This window comes from Sabethes cyaneus, chromosome 2 (genome assembly GCF_943734655.1).
Source record: "Sabethes cyaneus chromosome 2, idSabCyanKW18_F2, whole genome shotgun sequence".
In the NCBI taxonomy this organism is placed as follows: Eukaryota; Metazoa; Arthropoda; class Insecta; order Diptera; family Culicidae; genus Sabethes; species Sabethes cyaneus.
Genome location: NC_071354.1, coordinates 79,262,379 through 79,286,417, shown reverse-complemented (window position 1 = coordinate 79,286,417; position 24,039 = coordinate 79,262,379). Strand labels below are relative to the sequence as shown.

At 37.8% G+C, this 24,039-nt stretch overlaps 1 protein-coding gene across 3 annotated transcripts in view; it reads right to left on the bottom strand.

Moving 5' to 3' along the window:
• The window catches only part of LOC128738513 (solute carrier family 12 member 4), a 427,692-nt gene that overhangs the window by 5,276 nt on the left and 398,377 nt on the right, over nt 1-24,039 (bottom strand). For 2 of the 3 annotated variants that reach the window (XM_053833713.1, XM_053833714.1), the window contains exons 20-23: nt 17,383-17,490; nt 6,253-6,381; nt 5,888-6,075; nt 5,591-5,730 (exon numbers count right to left, since the gene is read on the bottom strand). In XM_053833713.1, coding sequence (XP_053689688.1) covers nt 5,591-5,730; nt 5,888-6,075; nt 6,253-6,381; nt 17,383-17,490 — 565 coding nt within the window. The remainder of the gene's footprint in view (nt 1-5,590; nt 5,731-5,887; nt 6,076-6,252; nt 6,382-17,382; nt 17,491-24,039) is intronic. The other variant, XM_053833715.1, reaches the window with a different exon arrangement.

Genomic DNA, 24,039 nt, shown 5'->3' with positions numbered 1-24,039 from the left:
GTTAACGGTGTACAAAACGCTTATTAGACCGGCAATTCCTTATGGCCTTGAAGCCGTGTCGCTGCTCACGGAGGACATATGCGCCTTTGCCGTGTTCAAACGAATGGCACTGCGGACGATATTTGGTGGAGTATAAACTGGCGGAGACGTATAAATTACGAGCTACATGCACTGCTTGGAGCGATTCCCATCCCATCGTACATCTGGCGAAAGTCAGTAGGCTACGATACGGTTAACAAAATAAAAAGGAAAGCATTGATTACCCAAAGATGGTAATATTTTTGTTTACATCCAAGATAGAACATGGCAAGTGATTTGTTATTATTATATTGCGGCTGAAATTCAAATATTCGTGGAAACACTTTTCGTTTCTCGTAGAACCTCAAAATTGACCTTGAGCTACAACACTAGTCTATAAATTATTTGCATGTTCTCGCTTCTGCAATCTTGACTGGGAGAGGCTGTAAGAGCTAATAAGATAACAGTAGCAGCCCCATAATTGTCCTGTAGTCTTACAGCTGGCTGCGAAGTCGGTCGTATAAAAACACAGAAAAGGCGTCGTTGCCAGTCTTTGCTAAAGAAAAGTCCATAGTTTTATTATCTGTGTTTTTATCATCAAAAAAAGATGTTGGTATTGCTCTTGATTGTACCTTTCGTCTCTGCTTTTCCATCTTTCATTGTTGTAGCTTGGGTTTTCTGTATTTTGTGTTTAATTGTTTGTCTTTGTTTTTTATATGTATACTGTCGCCCTTAACTGTAGTTTTGTTTTTTTGCCTTTTTAACGTCTGTTAGTCAAATTTTATAACGGATTTTGGAAATAAGCGGAGGCAATGGTAGAAGAAAGTAATAAAATCACAGGTGTCTTATAGTAGCCAAGCAGCGCGGGACAAGGCGTCCAGGGGAGTCCTCCCTTATACCCTTATCTAATTTTCCGCTCTTTCTCCTTCACGTCTTGTGCCACTCTGTTTGAATATTTTAAAACAACTTTGATTTCATTACTTTCTTCTACCGTTCTCTCCGTTTATTGGAAGGGCTATCTTATAAAAATAAATCAATGTCTGACCTCTATATAAATATACTATATACTATCTATACCTATAAAAACGGATTTCTGTCTGTCTGTCCGTATGTTCCTTATAGAATCGAAAACTACTGAACCAATCGGCGTGAAAATTTGCATGTAGGGGTTTTTGGGACTAGGGAAGGTTCTCTCGATGGCAAAAGACCCCTCCCCCCATTAGGAGGGGGGGGGGGGCTTTCATACAAATCTATGCCTATAAAAATGGATTTCTGTCTGCTCTATGTTCCTTATAGAATCGAAAACTACTGAACCGATCGAAGTGAAAATTTGCATGTAGGGGTTTTTGGTGCCAGCGAAGGTTCTTATGATGGTTAGAGACTCCTCCCTCTACTAAGAGGGGGGGCTCCCATACAAATGAAACACAAATTTCTGTATAACTCGAGAACTAATCAAGCAAATGGAACCAAATTTTACATGTGGGTGTTTTGGAAACCTCTTCCCACTTTAGGAGAGGGGCTCCTATACAAATGAAATACAAATTTTCCCATAACTCGAGAACTAATCAAGCAAATGGAACAAAATTTGACATGTGGAGGGTTTTGGAGTCAGGTTTTTTTAAAGTTGGTTTGAGACCCCTCACCCCTGTGGTAGGGGGATAAGGATTCTCATACAAATAAAACAGAAATTTTTGCGTAACTCAAAAACTAATCGAACTCGAGAAATTTTAGACTCTTTCATAAAACATTAATCAATAACAAGACCACCAAAAACTGTCAATAGTAACATTAGATTATTCAGCTCGAGACGGCCACAGGCCGCGAGTGTTGCCGGCGACCTGCCGTTGGAAGCGCCGGCCACTGCGGGGGGCAGCCCCCCGTAGATATCACCTCTATCTAGGTTTATTTATTTTCCTAGATCTACTGACCTCTATTACTTTCCTTCAGTTGGGTCACCCCTGCGAAATGGAACTTTCTACGAAAAGATTTTCCGTGAAATGGCACATCCCGCGTAAGGTATTTCGCGAAATGGCATTCTGCGAAACTCTATATTCCACGTTATGGTCAACCGAGAATTGGTGTTCCGCAAAATGGTATTCGGCGAAATGGTTTGTAATGATGGCGAATACCCAGATAACACAAGATCGTAATAGAGAGTTCACATTAAATCGTTTTCATGTCAATTTAACATTGAAATTGCATAATGATTAGAGTATGTCAAAACAAAGTGAACCATAAGTTGTTTTGCAGTCGTGCGTGTCCTCATATACAACTCATGACTGTGAATTATAAAACAGCATACAGCAAAGTTTCGTTAATTGGTAGTTCGTTAATTGGGCGGTTCGTTAATTGGGTGTTCGCTAATTGGACTATGGGACAACTTGAATGTCAAAATTGTATGGAATTTTCGAATTTAGAAATTTCTAACAACTGTCAGTCGGCCCTATTAGCCCTATTTACTTATATCTCAATCATATATTCAGGAGTATTAAGTTGCGTGTTATAAAAACCGCTGTATAAAATGCAAGATAGAATTAAAAATAATCGTCAAAGTTTTCGCACGTATATTGCCTTCACTTTGGTACATATATGCTCTTATCTGACGTGAAATATAACTTTTTCGTTCAGATATGATGTCGTATTTCTCAGTTGCAATCGAGATATACAAATCAAATGGTTTACTGGGTTTTTAAATGCTATCCGCTTTATTTTATCAGGCTAAGCAATGGGTGGAGTTGTTTTATACGTTACTGTGAGGAAAATTTGTATATTAAAAAACCCATGAACTCCACAGAAACTTGCAAAACTTAAGATTGTGACAAAGGTCATCCGAGATTCACGATTTATGTACAACACAGTTTAAGTTGTGGCAATACGAAGTTTTTCGGGTCAGCTAGTATACTATATACTATATAAAGGTCAAGACAAAAAAACATTAGATTAGTTTTTTATTGTCTTTTGTAGCGTTGTTGGTTGCTCACGATGGCGTTTTTTTGTCATTATTTGTAGTCTTTTCGGCATTTATTGTCGCTATTTTGCCGTTTTGTCGTCGCTGCTGTTTATTCTGCATCTGTTTATTACATTTTCATCGTTTTTTATTGTCATTTTTGGCACTTGTTGGTGTGTTTGGATCGTATTTTTGTCGTGTTTCATTTCTTTTACCATCTTTTTACCTATTTGCCATTACTTTTTCGTCATGTTTCCATGAATTTTTGTTTCGATGTCTTTTCGCTGCCTTTTCTTCGTCATTTTGTTATATTTAGTTTGTTTTTTTGTCATCTTTTCATTGTCTCTTGTCCTCGTTCTTCAGTTTTTTGTTGTTGTCTTTTCGTCACTTTTTGCTATTTTTGATGTCGCGCTGTATGTTGTTTAGACATGGTGCTTTTTTACTGTCTTTTCGTTGTTACTTCGTCCTCTTTTACTAGTCTTTTTGCATATTTTGTTGCTGTATTTTTGTCATTTTTGTTGTTTTCTTTTTTTGTCGGTATTTCAGCGTCTTTTCGTTGTCTTTTCATCGTATGTTATATTATTTTTGCCGTCTTTTGTCGTCTTTTCGTTAATTTTTCATCGCGTTTCCACCATCTTTTCGTCACGTTTTTGTCGTCATTTGCCGTCTTTCTGACGTCTTTTCTTCGTGTTTTTGTCATATTTTCATTACCTTTTTGTTTCGTTTGTGGAAAGATTATATGCTCAACAGTTTAATTATCGCATGAACAGATTCAAGATAATTTATGCAAATAGGACTAGAATTTTAGCTACTTGGTTGTAAAGAACAGCCTTATTCGCTTGATGATGGTATAGAATTTTGAAGTTCTATCGCACTACCGACATCGTATCAGGAATTGTCAAAAATACGCGAAGAAATAGTTACGATTATAGTTAGCCTTTTTTCCTAATTTCAACATGACAAATATTGCTGGTAGTGTGAATGTTAATGCAGTTTCTTAGTATAACTCAGTCAGCTCGTTAAGCCTTAAATAAAAATAACGGGTGACAACTAAAATTTTGGAATTTTTTTCTCAAAAAAAGACAAAGATACATGGAGAAGATCTAATCTACCGAAATTAAAGATACATTATCCATTGTTGAAAAAAATAGTGTACATTTGAAAACGGTCCGTAATCGGCTGTTCGGCGAAGCTTTCGTTTGATGTCGAAACAGGAGCGTTGTACGGCCGTCATGTCAACTTTGCGAATGCATCTCTTGTTTCTACCAATCAACTTTTTGCAATTCGTGGTTCTCCAGTTATTTTTGCACACCAAGGAACGCAAAATCCCGAAGTTCGATTGGGCGCACTGAGACAGATTTTACGGGTCGTGGTTTTTGGGTAAAAATGGGATCGAATGGGTATTCAGGAACGATTGTGTTTTTTTGGCGTAATGCGATGATGCTCTATCCGGCCAAAACAAAACGGATTGTCCATCTGCATGATGTTTTTGTAGAAACGGGATCAAAATTTTCTGCAAACATTCGTTCAAACATTGCTGCATCTTAATTGATAACAAAACCAGAGGGCTCATTGTTGTAGAAACGAGAAAGAGAACGATGTCCTTCTGCGTCCATAATTTTGGCTGGTCTTTCACTACCTTGCTTGCGAAAAGTTGTTGGGCATCTTAGGATATGGTAAACAGTCGAAGCCGCAACATATTCGCTTTTTAAATGTTGTACCGTATACTTTTTGTCGAGATTTCTGTGGCAGTTCGTAGAACTGTACAACGTGCTCTCGAAATGGTTCTTGTTTTGACGTCATTTTAAGCAAAACAAGGCATGCATAAACAAAAGCAAAAATATTGACAAAAAGAGGCGAGAGAGAGCTAACACATACATACTCTCATTTCTCTCTGAGCTCGTTTGTTGTGGAGTATAGGGGCCTCAAAAAATTCCAAAATTTTAGTTGTCACCCGTTACATAATATTTGAACAAAATTTGCAAAATATAATAAATATAAGAAATTATAACATTAGCACATTCAAGCCACATCAAATAAAATAAAATTTTGACGGTAAATTGTCAACTCATTTCTAGAAGACCGTGCGTTGACCGTACTAATTACGTCAACTTTGGGTCTATAAACCAAATGTTTGCGACACAGCAAAAATTTCAACCAACCCTAGAGTTATTTCACCATGCGTAGATTCAATCTTGTTTTGTGAAGCAAAATTTTTCTTTTTGTAACATTTAACTATGTCTCGGTTTGAAGCAGGACCGGTTGGTCTCTAAAACTTGAATAAAACAAAATTGCCGAAAAATCACGTTTCCGAAGTGTGCAACCATGTTGGAACTTGTTAATATGTTCAAAATATTCCCACGATTTAATGGAATGTGGAATAAAAAATGTTTCACAACAAAACGTTGATAAATGCTACCGGCTTCAGGTAAAAGGCGAGGTTTACGATAATGTAGTTGTAAAATGAGGTTAAACCGCCAGCAGCACCACCTTTGTTGCAAGACTTGCCAGATTAGCCCGACAAAGCGGCAAGAGAACGAGACTGCTGCCCCCTCGGGGTTAAGTGATGCACTGGCAGCTGCAGGGTTAAACGGGAGTCACATTTCGAACGTTGCAAAAGGATACAATTGCTTTCCCGCTCGATGCGGGTCTCCTTCGGTGGGCCGGGCAGGTTCAGTATGACCAGCTGAGCCTCGTGCGATTTGTTGACTATAACCTCGTTGAGCTTCACAGCCGTGTGCATTCGTCTCACGTTACCTTCATCGCTGTGATGATAACGGTGGTTTTGGTCGTAAAGATCGCAGTGATAACAGTTGCGAGGAAGAAAGAGAAAAAAATGGTTGTATTATTCGTAATTTTTGGAGATTTTTTATCAATGATAGACGCTTATAACATCCTTGGTCCATCACTCGTTGAACTTACGGTTTGAAATTAGCTTTACTGGGTGATTTGGGTGTATCTTCTCCAGCATTTTTCTTGCCGTCTTTGCCGGGAGAGGCTACGTTGTTACCAAGCTGCGGTGTCGTTTCCTTCTGCTCGGAAGAGTTCTCATTGGCCGACTCTTTATCGTTTTCACTCTCCTTGGTGTCCTTATCCTTTTCGGTTTCAGTCTAGTCTCGGAAGCATGATAGTAGATGGAGGGGCCGCGGGGTGTCAAAAGCAGATACAGAGATGGAAATAAGTTGGGATAACGAGACGGGAAATTATTAGCAAAAAATGTTAGATAAAAATTAAGCTTCTTTCCAAGGTCGCAATGCAAAGCAGCTGATGAGTTAAAAAGCAATTACCTCATTCTTTTCCTCGCGCTCTTCGTCGTTGAAGATGTCCTTGTTCTCGTCCGGATCAGCGAACCGAACCTTGGATGCCGTCTTGGCGTTGCTTTCGATGTGATGATGATGGTCGACGATTGCTTGTACCTTTTATATTCATTGCGACATGAATGTTGTGCAAGTAGAGAAGAAGAAACACAATAGGTATTAGCATTTTGTCGAACCAGCAAATAAGTACACTCGGTTGTTAGCGGTACGATTATTTTTGATTGATCTGTTGAATGGATTTAAATGGTATTTTTGAGGCTGCGAGCGTCACCGGATGCGGAGTGTCGTTCGATCAACATTAACGTGATGAGAATAAAATAATCACAATTCCGTGCGATGATTGAACATAATTTTCCCCAATTGCTAATGTTAGAAGTTCTTATTTGAGAGGTTTATTTTAAACATTCCCCGAAAAAGCTGAATTTGGCGCTAATTTGAGCAGATTTGAACAAATAAATAAAATAACAAAGGTAACAAAAAGCTAGTTCATCATAGCTCAGGTTTGCGAAATATTCTCAGTTGCACGGGACTCTTGCCCAGCAAATATGCTCCTTTTCCTAATACAGGTGACCAGTTTTCTGATCGGATAATCCTGTTTATCACGCAATTTAGTTATTTTCAATTACTGCCTGCGGTTTTGGCGGAGGCCAACACAAGCCTACACGTGTTCTTGTGTGAAAATAGTCGTCCGTGCTGTGCAGGTAGGTTCACGTTAACAATCACATTTTGCTTCTAAAACTGCTATAACCACAGCTGCAGCATGTGCAGCTACAGCAGGGACACAAAAAGCCTATTGGCAATTATTATCTATCACCATTTCGTTGAGCCCGCTCTCCAGCATCCGGTGAGTTGGCGTGTCTAGTCTCGCCTTCAAAAGTGCAAACTTCGCAATATAGGTGTTGGAGACGAGAATAATCACGTACTCGTGAAGCCTTTGGGACAGAGGGTTTTTTTTTCTTATGCTAAAGTTTCGTTATTATATGCCAGGAATGGTCTATTCCTTTTTAATATGAATTGATAATCGCTTTGAACTGGAAAGAATAGAAAAGAAAATTTTCTTCAAACGCCCCCGCACGACACGGAAGGACAAAGTTTTTCTTTTCTACCTCTCGGCAAAGTTAAATGACGGAGAATAACAGTAGCGATAAAAGTGTAATCAAATTATAGGAAAACATGAATAGTGGACGCTACTTGAGAAGTGTAGAAAGTGAGAGAGCTGAAATTAAATAGAGAGACAGAGAAAAAAAACAACGAACACTTGGGAAGCTGGATGACATGACATCTTGACAGTCCCGACTATGGACCGGACTGGTAGATTGTAGCCAGTAAAGAAAAGATGTAGAAAAACATCACACGAAACCAACCAACAAAGATCTTGCAATAACGATTGTGTGAAGCTATTAAAAATTAATGCTAAGAAAATGACTGTTTTGCGTCACTCTAACCTAAAAACGTTGAGAACAACGAACAGGACAGGAACATTTACAGTAATGATATTTGAATGGTTGTTGTTCAAAGCAATTGCATGGTAAGAATGAAATGATTTCGGATGGAATTTGTACAATGTGAATGATTTCATCTTGTGATATAATTGATAGGTTAAGTTTAATCAATATACAGTTTTTACCCTTTTTGTGGGTTTTTAAACTACTGCGTAACTAGTTTTTATTTTGCATGAATGTGCATACTATTATTATTGAAGTTATGTTAGTATAGATTAGATTAGATGTTTTACTCCAGAGGCTTTCAGCCTTGGGCTGGTTCGCCTTTCAGAAGCTGTGTCGGAAGCCTTTTTCATTAAATGTAAATTATTCAAAAAAGAAAGTAAAAATTTCTTTTAAAAATGCTCTTACAATTAATGCTTAATATTGTACATGCACCACACTCTTGAATGCGTTTAATTGTAAATGAGTTGGATTTAGTTAAAACTTTTGAGCCACTGTCAGCAGTCCAGTAGTCATGTCCATGGGCTGATAGATAAAAGAATACTACCAGGAGTAAAACTATATGCGCTGAATGCGTTTTATATTCGCCTGTATGTAGGCTTCCTCAGTGTCTGTTAAATTGGATAAGTTTTCTTTTTATTTAATTTCCAGGTTTCGTATTCTACTAAGACGCTCCAAAAACATCAGCTTAAAGGTGTAATTGGTTAAACAACACACTCGACTAGAGATGCTGTGAGAAGAGCTGTGAGCTGTGAGTTCGATTCTCGCCTTCGCTAAGTCTATATTTTTGGCCTAATATTAGGAAATTTTCAGTTTGCCTAAATCTACATTTTTCGCATTAAACATTTACTTCTCCCCAAGAGATAAGTAAGCCAGCTGCTACAGAGTAGGGCGGGGCATAAGTGCGATGTTTGAAATTGTCATCAATTTTCGTGACAACAGAAGGAAGAAGGACAACAACAAAATATATTTTATAGTGATGCAGTGACTCAATGTCTTCTCATTCAACTATAAATCATAAATTAATAAATAAATAATAAATTCTTCATTCTTCTGATCAAGTGCCGATTCGCAGTTTTACCGCACTAGCGGGGCAAAAGTGCGAATACCACGGAGCAAAAGTGCGAAGCTTGAATCCATGAAATTAGCACAGCAGTAGCTAACAAAACCATATTATCTTCAATCTGCGGTATGTTTCGGTAAGGAATATTCTCAATTTGCACCTTTCCTATTTCGCCCTGGTATATTGCAGCCTCCGTCAGATCGAAACTTTTCCAAACGTTTGTTTTTTGTTTCATCACCGGAAAAACATTGTTTTCCTTCGGCCAATTATCGGTAATATAGTGCCTAAAGCTGTATATAATTAGCTATACATTTTTGCCTCATCCATGAATCGCACTTTTGCCCCGCTAGGCGCTTGATGGGGTTTGATTAAATTATGGAAAGGCGAAATATATTTTGTAAATTCTTTCCACCGTATTTTCAAAACAAATATGTGAGTGATGTAAAACGCTGCTACAAATTTTGAACAAGTAGTATCCTCCTGTTGATATCGTATTTGCCGTATAACGAAAAATTACATCAAAACCACATTTGCACATAACTCAGCAACTATGCTTCGTAAGCAACCAAAGTTTATGTTATATTCAAGCTGTCAAAGTAGTCACCTATCCATGCCAATGTAGAAAATTTACTCGGAATCTGCACCGATAAATCATTGAATCGCACTTTTACCGCCATCGCACTTTTACCCCCCTCGCACTTTTACCCCTCCTTACTCTACTGTCGATAAAAAAAGAGAAAGTTATTTTTAACTTCTGCCTTTCTGGCATATTCACTTCACATCAGTCGTCATTTTGTCTTGTCTTGTCGTTTTTTATGGTATTTTTGCCATCTTTTCATCTTATTTTTGTCGTCTGTTCATCGTTTTTGGATCTCTGTTTTCGGCGGCTTTTTGTTGTTTGTTTAGCATCTTTTCGTATTTTCTTAGTTTTTGTCATCTTTTTATTTTGGGGCGAACCAACCAACGGTTGAAAGCCCCATCAAATAGTAAATAAATAAAATAAATCTTTTTACTGCCTTCTGCTGTTGTTTCATGATTTTTTGTTGTCGTTTTATCTCATTTTCACCGTCATTCTTCAACCCCCTTGTCATCATTTTTGTCGTCTTCTTATAGTTCTTTCGCCATTCTTCAACTTATTCTCGCCGTCTGTTTGTCGTTTTTGGACTTCTGTTTTCGGTTTTTTCTTTTTGTCGGCGACTTTTTACTGTTTTTGTCGTCTTTTTTGTTGCTTCTTGTTGTCTTTTCGTTGTATTTTCTTCGTTTTTTTGTAATCTTTGTATTGTCTTCTGTCACCGTTTCGTCGTTTTTTCTGTTGTTATTTTTTGTCACTTTTTTGCCGTTATTTTGTCATTTGTCGTATTTTTGTCGTCTTTTATGGTCTTTTTGCCATCTTTTCATCATATTTTCTTTGTCTGTCCGTCGTTTCTGGACTTTGTTTTCGGTTTTTCATCGCTTTTTTCGGTTATTGTTTTGCTGCTTGTTCGGCATCTTTTCGTAGTATTTTCTTAGTTTTTTGTCATCTCTTTATTGCCTTCTGTCGTTATTCCGTCGTTTTTTTGTTACTTTTTTGCCACTTTTTAACCGTCATTTTATCATCTCTCTGTTTATCATCTCGGGTCTTTTTATAGTCTTTTCGTCATTTTTTCATCATACTTTCGTCGTCTGTTCGTCGTTTTTGGCCCTCTGTTTCGGCTTTTGTTTCACTTTTTAGAAGCGTTTTGCAGTTTTTATCGTCTTTTTTGTTGCAGGTTTATCGTCTTTTCGTTGAATTTTCTTCGTTTTTTGTAATCTATTGCGTTTATTGCCTTCTGTCGTCGCTTTGTCGTTTTTTTTTGTTGTTTATTGTTTGTCACTTTTTCGTCGTCATTTGTCGTATCTCTGTCGCATTTTCGTCGTCTTTTTATAGTCTATTCGCCATTTTTTCATCATATTTTCGCCGCCAGTTCTTCGATTTTGGACCCATTTTGGTAGCATTTTCTGAAAGCTTCAGTATTCAACATGTTTTAATTATCACGTAAAAAGAATAAAGTCAATTAATGCAAATAGTGCAAGGATTCCAGTTACTTGGCTATGAAGAGCCACTGAAAAACATTTTCAACCTCTTCCGTAAAGTAAATAATAATCTGTAGATACGAGAACTTGATCCGTGGGTCCGAAGAAAATTCCCAAATCCGAAGTACTCCGAATAAAACCGTAGATTTGGCTAGATCTGTTTCGTGCTTTGACGACAACAACTTAATAATAACAACGCAATGCAAATGGAATATGTTCGGACAGGATTGGACAGCGTCAAAACAAAGAGTTTGGGGTTTAAGCCTTTGCCAGAGTGCAAAATACACTGTAATCTAGAAGAATGACTTTGTTAGCGGTCGTGTCTGGGACACAACCTTACTGATTTTTATTATAGCACAGATAGTCACAACCAGGGATGCCAGGTGATTTTTTGAAAAGTCTTCACGAATCAAGAAAAAATATCTTCATTTGCCTTCCTTCGGCTTTCCGCCCATTTAAATTGCATGGTGAAGACATGTCTTTACATGTCTTCAAGCGAAGACATTTCACTTTTTTGTATTCACTTCTGGCATCTCTGGTCACAACCAACAAAATCGCCATTTTTGGTAAAGTCCTTCACTATGCAATAAGTGACATATCATATTATATGAACACATATCGAAAGAACATTTGATCTAATTGATCCCAGCTTATATTGTGCTCATGCAATACTGGAACAAAGCCTTGTTTCTTCCTAAAATCTAAATTTAGCTTTTTCGACCTTTCATTTATCCGAATAACATCTGTTGGAATCATTTTAATTAAATTCCTATCAGTCGGTGGTCGGGGAACAAATCGCAATGTTTGATTGACATCATCGAAGCTGTTCCGTTTCCCGGAACAATTCCAATGCGTCGAATAGAGGAAAATGTTTACGATTCGCTTGACATGAAAGTTTCTTTGATGACTACAATTGGTTCCGAACAATCTCGTTACGGCTCCACCATTTCCAGTGTTAAACGGCAACCGAACCAGAAGTATTTAGCTTCTTCATTTCTTCATCATACTTTGAAATTCTAAAGTTTCAGCTGTCTGCCCCCATTACGTTGCGTTGTAGCGTTGCTTCCTACAGGATAACCGATACTGGAGCAGAGAGCAAGTTATGCCGCCAGTCAGTGGTGGTAAAATTTGCTTACCCTCTAGACCGCACCCTACCCTACCGCTGCGTATATTTCCGCAGTTTCGTCCAGCTGGCGAAACTTTGGCCATAAATTGTCAGCCCAGACGAGCGGAACATTCCGTTTAAAGTTTTGCTGCCTGATACGAGGAGCGTGTTTCGCCCAAAACCTTGTTGTTTGCTCTGTGGATGATAGTCTAGTTGTCATGTGTGTGTAGAGTAAATAGGTATCCCAAACGAGTGAGATATTTAGGCTGCTGCAGTTGATAGCTCTATCGGAATGAGAAGGGTTCGACGGCGTAGGACTAATCAACAACGGCGGGAGTTGGATCTTTTTGGTTTTTTAGGCACATGTAACGATATGGTTATCATATCAAGAAAAACGAACATAACCTTTGTTTGTTTTTACGTGTAACCTTTTAGGTGACAGAAATCGGGATGCTAAAATATGGTTTCCTAGTTTCATTTGCTATGTTAATGAGTTAAGTGAGCATTCCTGATTATTCTCATGCAACAAGAAAATTTAAATTTATGTTTTTGCTATTTTTTGATGTAGAAAATAAAAATTAAAACAACAACTAGTTTTTAATTATTTTCAGTAACATTTCTAACAGTAACTAGTTCATAGTATTTCTACTCTAAATTGAAAAAGCTAAACTTAGTCGCGTTGCTGAACTCGAAAGGACTCAAATCGAAGTGAACCTGTTTATTAGATGAAACTCTTTTCCAGCTACTGGAACTTAATTAAAACAGACCATGCAGTCGTCAAACGATGGAAGGAGAGTGAGATGTGCGAGCAGAACACAATCGTTGTTGTTTGTTTTCACGCTCAACAAGCCATTTCTACAACATTGTGTTTGTGTTTCTGTTGCTTGTTTATAAGTTCAACACTGAGCATGAATACAGGTAGCCTGCATAATGATGAAGATGAAGTTTGGAACATGGAACCAGCTGGTGGAGGATGAAGAATGACATCATTGCTGCATGCTACATGATTTTACAGAAGGCGAATATGTACTTCAAGGAACGGTCAGGACACAGTACTTAGAGTTGTCATATGGAACAAACATAGTTGAATGTATTTGCCGGCACAAAAGCTACTTTAATTACACTGCTTTGCGATTTGAAATCACTCGTGGAAAACTGGACGAGCTTGAGCAACACTGCTGTTTAAAGGGATGAAACCATCGATGTATAATTCCGCGGGGTAGAATCAACACTTTCAAATGGCAGAGCGGTGTAATAACAAGGTGAGTTGTTTTTCGTTGGGATGACTCCTGTTATGATATAATGGTAATGATGTTGATGATGATAGCACGATGATTATATGGTATAGCCATGCCATGATGCAGAATGAATGTGTAATCGGAACAGCTCGGCCGATTCATGTTTGCCACCGATTCATGCGGTGAAGTGGAGATGATGTGGTACGTGGAAGGAAGTCCGTACTTTCTACTGCGCTGAGCACTACCACGTACCTAAAAGGATTTGAGCCAGTTGAAGAGCGCGGCTTGGCGAAAAGGGGAGGGAAGATGAATGCTTTTGAGAAGTGACCATCGATGGGACCCGTGCTGTGTGCTTGTTTCTAGCTACGATTGTTATTGGATTACATACAACCAATGAATAAGTGTGGCGGCCATGACTCGTTGGCAGTTGGGTCACTCCAGACCAGCATACAGCATTATTGGTAAGATGTGGGAAAAGACCACAGCAAAGGTGGCTTGCCATTTTACAAACCTAGAGGACTTTCAAGTCTTTGAATGAAATATTACAATGGTCTTGGAAAAATAATTGGAACATTGAATATTAAAAGCTTTTTTGGTTTTAAGAAGCCAATTGAAAACATTGTTTTTCTAGGGAAACGATAGTCACTTATCGGATATGATGCTAAAGCATGATGATGGAAAAGCTACGAGCTGAATGGTACACTGAAAGCTGCTTCGTAACTTGGCAGCCGAATTAGATCAGTATGTGAAGAAGGAAAATGAGCAACTTTCAAGAGGAATAGAAAATAAAACAAATGTCCAAATTAAAACGTCTGCCTATCAAAACAAAGTTTCTTGAGTAGGATGTTGATGGAGCTTTTTACGTCTGAGACCATGGATGATGCTAAAATCGTTATGAATTCAAAGTTGCCGGAAAGGATTGATTGGCTAGTGGAGCGAACAAAATTGCTACTTCAACAAAACTGTGAGAAAATAACTTTGCTGAAGCACGTATTCGGTAAAATGTGGAACGGAAAGTTATTAAAAAAAACGCAAGACGAATGAAGAAGAACAGGGAAAAAACTACTAGTGCTCTTGCTCATGGCTTCCGGTTTGGCTATCATCTTTACCAGGGGTGTTCGGTCCTCTCCGTTCGCGGTGGGTTGGCTGAACTCCACCATGTTTTCCACCTTAATTAATTGGGTTGCGAAGTGTTTTCGTAAATGTGCATTTCCGAGATTAGTTAGGGAAAAGAGAGAGAGAGAAAATGCAGACGCAAAAAAGAATGGGAATGGGAAAAGACTTAATTAAGATTCCATTTGATTTTCTGCTTTTCAACTTTTTTTATGGGGAAAAATATGAGATTATTATCATATAGAGTTGCATATGAAAATAGTGATAAATCATTGGGGCACCTTTCGAGGTGTGTGTGCTAATTTTGACCATAATAAAACACAAAAAGTTTCAATTTTTTAGAGGATAAAGCATTATATGGCATAGATCGAGTGATTTTATTGACGATGATATTTCACCAGTAAAGAAAACCATTTGAATCAATGAATGTGATTGCTAAATTTCGTTCGCGAGAAGTTTTTGGGAACATCCTTCCTTCATCACAAATTTTCGCGCATTTTTTTTGCCGGTAACAAAATATTTTGCGTTATTATTATTTATTTTTATAGTTTTGTTCTCACTAATTTGATTTGTGCTAATCCGTTATACTCAATATTCATTCATCTACTCAATCGAGCAAGGCAAGTTTCCCAACATTTGATGATGACGATGGTCCACCACTTACCCCAGTACAGGAGAATATCTAGTTGGGCAAATTTAACTTAAGATAATTGTAGACTTAATCCAATCAAGAATTTAAAAAGAATCGCAAGTGTGTATCCCGCAAATAGAAAACAAAGTCAAGTTGGTGTTATCTATATTTGAATGGATGAAAACTATCTTGACCTGGTCCTTCCAAAGAGATGTAATAGATTGGCCTAGACAAAAACAGAAGATGAGCTACGGATTTTTGGAAGGCATGGTTTGTTCTGAAAAAATCTATGCAATTAAATTGTTTATCGCAAAGCTACCGGGGGATTAGGTTTCAACCTTCGGAGTTTTAATTCAAACGTTTTGGTGAATGACCCGTCGGTTAAAACACTCTATAATAAACTCAACAACTAAACTCAATTCAAACGTCAAATGTATAAAAATAAAAGCTAAAAATTAATATTCAAAAGTGAAAATAAATAAAAAAAATACGATTTCAAAGTCAAACTTCAGAAGCAGAAAATCAAAATTTAAAATTTTACAAAAACAAACGTCAAAAACAAAAATTAAAAGGCAAAAGTAAAAAACACAAGTTAAAAGTTGAAAGCCAAAATCAAAAGTTAAAATTCAACTATCAGAGTCGACATTAGAAAGCCAAAAGTCAAAATAAAAAATCATCAAAAGCAAATCAAATCAAAAATATATACAACAAAAACAAAAAACAAAGGTCAAAAGTCCAAAATTAAAAGTCAAATATTAAAAATCCAGATTCAAATGCCAAAACTAAAAATCAAAAGCAAAATTTTACTCAAACGTTAGAAATCAAAAATCGAAAAGTGGGAAAAAAGACAAGTGAAAAAGGTCGTAGATTAGAAATCCAAATTAAAAATTCAAAAGTCAAAAGAGATAAATCAAGTCTGAATTAAAAAGCTCAAAAGATAAAGATTAAAAATCAAAATTCAACAATCAAAAGTCAATACTCAAACAACCGCGTGCATACATTCGGCTACCTGCACAATCGTGAGCGCACAGTCTCGTAGCATCTTTCTGCACAACCCGTTCACGATGCCAACAGCCCGCGAGCACCACACTACGATGTATGGTTACAGCTCTTGCTTTACTTCTTCATCTTATGCCCTCACTTACATACGCTCATACATACCTAAATCTAATCATAAAATATGACATTAAATTAAACTTGAAATTGGACCTCAATTGGACTTGAAATTAGACTTAAAATTGAGCTTGAAATTGCATTTGAAATTAGTAACAAAACTGGACTTGCGAAGTTGAAATTGAATTGGAATTAAATTTGGAATTAAAATGGGACGTTAAATTGCACTTGAAATAGCATTTGGATCTGAATTAAAATTAGACAGCGAAATCAAAAAAAGAACAAGGTTAGAGCTGATTTTTTTAAATGGACAATAAATTGGACTTGAAATTGTACTTGAAATCAGATTTGAAATTTAACTTCAAATTGGAATTAAATCAGACATGACATTTGACTAAAATGGGACATTAAATTGGACCAGAATTTGGACTATAATTGGACTTTAAATTATACTTGAAATTGAAATTTGAAATGAAATTAAGCTTTGAATTGGACTCAAAACTGGATCTATTTTGACGCAATTAATTTGCTTGCTTGCAAAATACTGGGCTATTGAATTGACAACTCCAGATCATCCAGTTACACTCTGAAGATTATTTTGTTATACATTGAAGTTGTTGTAGAAATCATTATAAATAAAAACAAAAAGATTGCTTAGCGAACATTATTAAGAAGTGTATTATTAACAAAGTGTGTTTTAACTTATAAAAAGAAAAATGAGTCATTATTTCAAGATTTTAGAACAGTTTTTATGAAAACACACCATGAATAATAATCGTGATGTTACGAATTTCTTGCGGATCAAACACATTACAAGAATCACGTTTTGTTCTGTGTACGAATCCTTAGAGACTACATAATGCTTAAATACTTCAGTATTTCAAGCGGAGCGAGAAGTTTGGTAACTTTTGCAAGTTGTTTGGCAAGTTTTTATCCTGCGGTGGCCCGGGATTCGAAGCAGATACCTTTGTTTTTTGGATAATGCCACCCACCCACAGCTCGATCTATGCCACATACTTTGTCCTCCCTGTACAACACGTACAGCAGTGTTTTACTAAAATAAACTTTATCCGAATTTCGCCAGAGTAACACACAGATTGCGACGGACAATTTATTTTTATTATCGTTTCCTTTTCATCCTAGGGGGAGAAAAACTTCCGAACTACGCTGAACCAGTAGCTAGTATTTGGATGTTTTCCTTCCGACTGGTCATAGGTACTATATCCTGCGATCATATATTCTACCGAGCAGTATGGTTCAACTTTCGGCGATATAAACGGTACGTGTCTGCTGCATAAACCAGATAAAGGAGCAATATAGATTGGAAAAGTGATACTCACAACATTCTCCTTCTCACGCTTGTTGAGTCGCAGCTTCCGGAGCATCTGGTTGCGTTGTTCCATCATCAGGGTGCGCTCGTAGGTGTACGCCGAGATATCGCTATTCATCTGGGGATTGGTGAAAAAAGAAAGAAATTAAAATCATGTTGGAGTGGGCCACTAGAAGTAGGCGAACGAAACTTTTTGATCGCGTCGAAGCGGAGCCTATTTATTTCCAGTTTAGAAAAGTGATTTTAGGTTTCATAAAAGAGCACTTTTTTGGGCGATGTATAAGTGTTTTTTCGAATTCTGCTGATGAGCTATCTGTTTTCAAACGGTCAGGGTAGATTGAAAGAGGTAAATGTTTTTATTTGTTTAGGATGGTTGCCTTTTTATCCAAATTTATCGAAAGCGTTTTGCCAAAATTTACGATAAAACGATTACTTATCGACAGGCCATGTCAGTTACCGTATACTAAAGCAGCTTTAAATATTGGGCAGAGCAGTATGAACAAACATCCATTTGATTGCTCTGATTGATTGATTTCAAGGGTTTCTAACCTTTCGGTGATAATAACTTATTTTCTCGAATCGTTTATCCAAACATGGAAAATGATCCCATCCAAATTCAATTTTTAGGTTCACTCGTTAGGTAAACTAAAAATTCAAATTGAACAAAATGGGTACAATTGATCAACAACTTTATATAAATTTGTTCAGTTCAGACGTAACTTAGACTAAACGTTTATTCAAATTGTAGCAGTTTACCGGACCTCTATTGTCGAAAGGTTCTAAAGCTCTACCATAATTAATAACAACACTGAAAAGTAAAAGTAGGTGATATATCGTAACTATTTAGTTGGATGAATTGTTTAAAAACTTCTCCTATTTCATAAAGCATATTTAATGTCTCTTCGGGAAAGAAAAAAGTCATTCTGCTGCACACACCTGCAGTGTAATAGAAATAGTACACTAATGGATTATAAAGTTTAGCAATAAGCAGTGACTAGTACAGCGCGAATACTGGCTGTGGCTGGTAGCTGGGTAGGTGAACCGTAAAACTTATCCTCAATGGTGTTTGAATGAATATGCATCATTTTGAAGCAAGAAAAAAAAACGGCACACCATAGAAGCGTCGTCTGGTGACGACAGGTTTATGCACTTTACTATGGTGTAAAGTTGGATTTGCAATGGGGCAATATATTTTTATGACCGCTGAATAACGTTCGGGTGCTTTAGAAGGTCCATCAACCAACCAATCCCATATGATCAATAAATTTCGATACATCCTGCAAATAAGATTAAGAGCTTTTGCCAATGTACAGATGTTTCGTTAAACGTTTCGCTGGTGCGAGGCACATAAAATACCACGCGATGTGAATTGCTGAATGTGGGAATCAAAGGAATTTGTATTGTGGAACGGTTCATTACCGGTGTAGCCATTTGGATGAAAAATATGATGAACTAAATCGGTGTAACGGTTTATCGCGTTTTTAATTTAAAGGAAAATTTAATTGATTTATTACTGGCAGAGGATGCAACTTGCATCTATTGTTGTTTATTCTCATCGAATTCCTTATGAGACGGTGTTAACGAATATAGGTATAGGTATATCATTTCAAACCATCCGTCATCTGGGATTTTAGAAAAGCATTGAATATCGATTTTTATCTTTTTGCAGCCACACCTGTTTAAGAGAGGTTCATATAGCAGAGTTTTCAAATTTGCAATGCAAGGATAATTAAACTGTTATCTTCAGCGTTCTTGATTTTTCGAAAGATTATTTTCAAATTTTCATACAGCTCTTATAAAAATGTAACTTATAGTTTGAAACGACATATTTGAAACGAAAAACGTAGATTCGTATCGACTTGCTAATTCGCGTAGAACACTATTTGTATTTATACCGGCATACCTGCCTTTCGTCGCGATCCCCTAGATGACGGACAGTGATTTAACATTTTGCACGAAAAGCTTTACGAAATGAGTCATTCCGAAACAGGGATGGGTATTAGAGGACAAATATGGTACTACAAAAGTTTCAAATTAAAGTTTGTACTCTCGAGCAGTTTCGAGAGACGAGTGCTAAATAAGAACGATCTTCGGAAGCGTATCAGGAGAACGAAATATGGAGGCGGAGTGTGAACCATGAAGGAGCTTTATGACGATCCCACTATTTAAAAGGTCACTAAAGCTAGACGGATACGATAGGCAAAGCATGTTGCAAGAATGCCGGATATTTAATCCTGCAAAGATAGTGTCTGATTCAAATCCAGAAGGAACTGGACAACCAGGGGCGCAGCGAGCAATATAGTTAGCCCAGATGGAGTGAGATCCCGCGGTGAGTACACGGTGTCTAAAGAATTGGAGAACCCATAACCGAGCGAATTAGAGAAATATTGGTCATCAGTTGTCTTAGAATGAAAAGCTCATGGAATAAAATAATGGTACCAGTCTGGATTCGGGCAATTGTAGTGGCGATCGGGAAACCAGCGTTGGTGGAAACTAAGGTCGTATTCGGACAGAGAAGAGAACATTCATGTGAATATTGAGTGTTGGTACGAAGAACAACCTTGTCATGTCAGGGGTGATTCTTGACGGTAATTCCACTGCATGCCGTAACATCGCTTGCTCAACCTAATGAGCGCTTGCACTCCATATTAGGCATGTTAGGAGCAGCTCACAATAATGCCTGACCCGCAGTGGGCGGTTGAATTAAGAAACTTGTTGGCACGAATGTCTCAGTCAAAATGGTAGCCCAATTTGCCTCTATCGAACTCTATCGAAGGGCATTGTAGTGTTGGGCAGAATGCAAGGTCACGTGTTAGATTCGAAACCGAGCCATGAGAAGACGTGTCTGTTGAGAACAGAGGACCGTTTCCTCAATTACAGCAGCATCATCAATGAGCACTTTCGATATAATAACCAGAAAGAAGTGTTCTCCGCACCACTGGAGGCAATATACGATAGCTGTAGTGTAGTTTTCCAACATTCGCTACGTACACATTCGTGTACGATGGGAATCCCTTCAAATAGTGCCTGCAACTCGTGGTTCATATGCCTGCGCCTTCTTCGCTTTCCGCTTGTACTCCACCAACGATAGTCCTCAACCTTTTGTTCAAATACGGCAAGTGCATGTATTTCTCATGTAAGCAAAGTTACATGTAGGGGACTGCCGGTCTGATTAGCGTTTTGTACATCGTCAGTTATGTGCGGCGGCGTATATTCTTTGATCGCAGCGTCTCACGGAGGGAAAAGTACGCCCGATTTCCAACTTGAAGGCGTTGTTGAATCTGTCTACTCGTATTGGTGTCGGCGGTGGCCAGAGATCCCAGATATATGCACTCATCAACCACTTCCAGTTCATCACCTTCGACAGTCACTGTCCGTGGGAGGCGAACGTTGTTCTCTGAAGCCCCTTCCTATCATGTATTTGGTTTTTAATGCATTGATTTGTGACCCAATCCTCCTACCCTTCATTTTATGTCTGGTATAGGTTGCCTTCGCCGTCTCCAAGTTTCTAGTAATGATCTCAAGGTAGTCTGCGAAGGCAGCGAAGAGCTGGCTACTTTTGCCGGAGATCGTTCCTTTCGTTTCGATGGCCGCTCGCCGGATCACACCTTCAATAACGCTGTTGAATAACATCGTCCATCAATAGTCCATCGTCTTGCCGCACCCATATGCTCCATTCGAAGGGACCCGAGAGAGCCTCCGAAGCATGCATGTGCACGCGCTCCAGGGTAGCTTTTATAAGCCGCGTCAGTTAATCCGGAAAACCGTTCTCGTGCATTATATGCCATAGCTGTTCGCATTCGACTGTATCGTATGCTGCTTCGAAATCCACGAAAATATAAAGCGTGGGTACGTTGTACACCCGATATTGCTAGAGGATTTGTCGTAGAGTGAAAATTTGATCCGAAGAAGCACGGGTCCCCATAAAACCCGCCCGCTTGATACTGCCCTACAAAATCTCATGCTATAGGCATAGTTGTTCTAGCACTTCACGATATCTGTTTTCCTTCTGGCGCTTTTCTTCCTAAAGAACGTGGTCAACGCATTCCGCCCTCGTCAATATTTGAACAAATTCTCACTCGTGGCAATGCATAGATAGTTTTTCCTAGCTCTTTTGTACCTTTCCATTGCTTGATGGCAGTCCCCATCAAACAAGTTATTTCGTGCACTCAAGGTTTCTTTATCTAGCACCGCAGTTGCGGCCTCATTGGTGGTCAAGCGTATTCTAATCCAGCCATCTTCGAGAGTCGCAGTACCTAGCTCCACAACATAAACAAAACATTCAGTAATTGAAAAACCCGCAGGATGCCGAGAATTGCATGCGTCTACTGGATGAGGCTCTACCTTCCGATATCCCAGTAAATTTGTCGGACGACGTCGGACAAGCGCAAGTAAAAGGTTCCCTTATGTCGGACGACATCTGACGGACAATTCTTAGCGGGGTTTTTGACCCCTTTCGAACACGACGAGGATTGAGACAAGGCAACTGCTTATCCTGCATGTTATTTTCAAGATACGCAGATGACTTCGATATTATAGCCAAAAATTTTGGGGCAGGGGAAGCAATCTGTGCTGGATTGAAGCGACTTACTAATAGAGTCGAATATCAAATACATAAAAACTAGAGGCTTAAATGAGAGGCACGACGTTCGTCTCCCACGGCCAATAAACGTTGACGACGAAGAATTAGTAGTAGTAAATGAGTATGTATACAAATTTGGGATTGCACTTGACAACGTGAATAAGAGGATCCAGCAGCGCATTTAAGCAGAAAATTGGACCTACTTTGTCCTTTAAAAGACGCATCGATCAAGAAGTATTCGGCGCGCCGTCAGCAGGACTGTACTTATCGCTTCCCGAGCAGGAGCGAAGAGCAAATTAATTTCAAAATGTGTCATGGAAATCGAATAACTCATATCAAAATTTGATCTTGTCTTGGCTGACATAGTTGGTAAAATAACAAAAAATAATACCAAAATTTTGTTCCTTTAGGGCCAAAAGAATAACTACTTGTGTTATTTGAATAACAAAGCAATAACATGACTGTATTCAGAGTTTGGAATAACATATTTTAGTATTATTACGGTATTGAATAACAAATGTAGTAGCAGAAGACATTGTTTCATAAAATAATTATAATTTAAAATCCCTTTAATCAATAAATTTCTTTTATGAAATATATCGAATGTCATTTTAAGATCACAATAAGATATGATAACAAAATCAGTTATTAAACTCATCTTACAAACAATGTTTTGAGTATCTACTCAATAACAAAATGTGGTATCAATGTATCTCCATATCTATTCAATAACAAAATATAGTATTATACCTCAGTTTGATATAGTTTTGATATTATTTTGCTCTTCGCTCCTGCTCGGGTTATTGGACCGGCAGTTCTTTATTGACTTGTAGCTGTGACGCTACTCACAGAGCACATACGTCTGATGGTTTTGAGTAGAAGGTGCTATGGATGATCTCTGGTGAACAGAGATGCCAGAAGTGAAGACATGTCTTCATTTTGAAGACATTTTTGTTACAAAAAAGTGAAATGTCTTCACTTGAAGACATGTGAAGACATGTCTTCACCATGCAATTTAAATGGGCGGAAAGCCGAAAGCAGACAAATGAAGACATTTTTCCTTGATTCGTGAAGACTTTTCAAAAAATCACCTGGCATCTCTGCTGGTGAGGCGGATGAGTCACGACATATAAGAAGCGCACTTGAAATTGACATGTCGCAAGGATGCCGGACGACAATGTGGTGAAAAATATTTTCTTTAACAACTCCAGGAATAGAAGGGCTCAACATGAGAGGTGGTTCGATCAGCACGAAACCGACTTGTGATTTATGAGTCCCCTGTAACATTGAACAAAGATGACTGCTTGAAGTAATACGGTTCTATGCTAAACGACAACGATGATAACTACAGTACATACATGCAGTTCTCAAACAATGGCTTATTGGGCATTCACAATATCCTTTTGTTTAAAAAGACAAATCAAACGGCCAGAAAGCTATTGTTTTATCAATGAAAAATTTATCCGTGTAACGATGTAGGTCACTGGATGATATTTTTATCATGCTTTTAATTATTGTTACCTGAACCTGAAGAACCAATTCGTCACCACGATAGTTTCTTTCCTTAGATTGTCGCAATCTGAGGGTGTGCTTGAAATAGTACTAACGCCGCACCCTATGTGGATATAATACGCCTCATGGTTGATATTGTCTATGAATGCCCAAATTATTAAATATTTTTCAACATAATTAAAAATAACTTAAACAGTTTTTCGAGTCAATTTAAATTGAACAAATTTGTAAAACCGATTTGTAAAACGAAAATGGGTTTGAAAATGAATGTAGCTTCTTTTTTCTAAGGTCGGTTTAGGTATTTTTTGTCGTTTGTGATGAAACAATTTTTCAATATGTGGTGACTTTATTTTAGTATATGTCATCACAGAGATGTTTTTGAGATGATTCAATGGTTTGTAATTTTGAACTGACTTTTGTCGATGGTTCAGTTTTAAAAACGTTTTTCATGATTCGATAATAATTTACAATATTGTTTTTGTTATCGTTTTATTCGTTTTGATAGTATAAACAATGCATAAAGTTAAGGTGAAGGTCGTCAGAGTCCAGCTGATTTTTTACTGATTTCAGTAT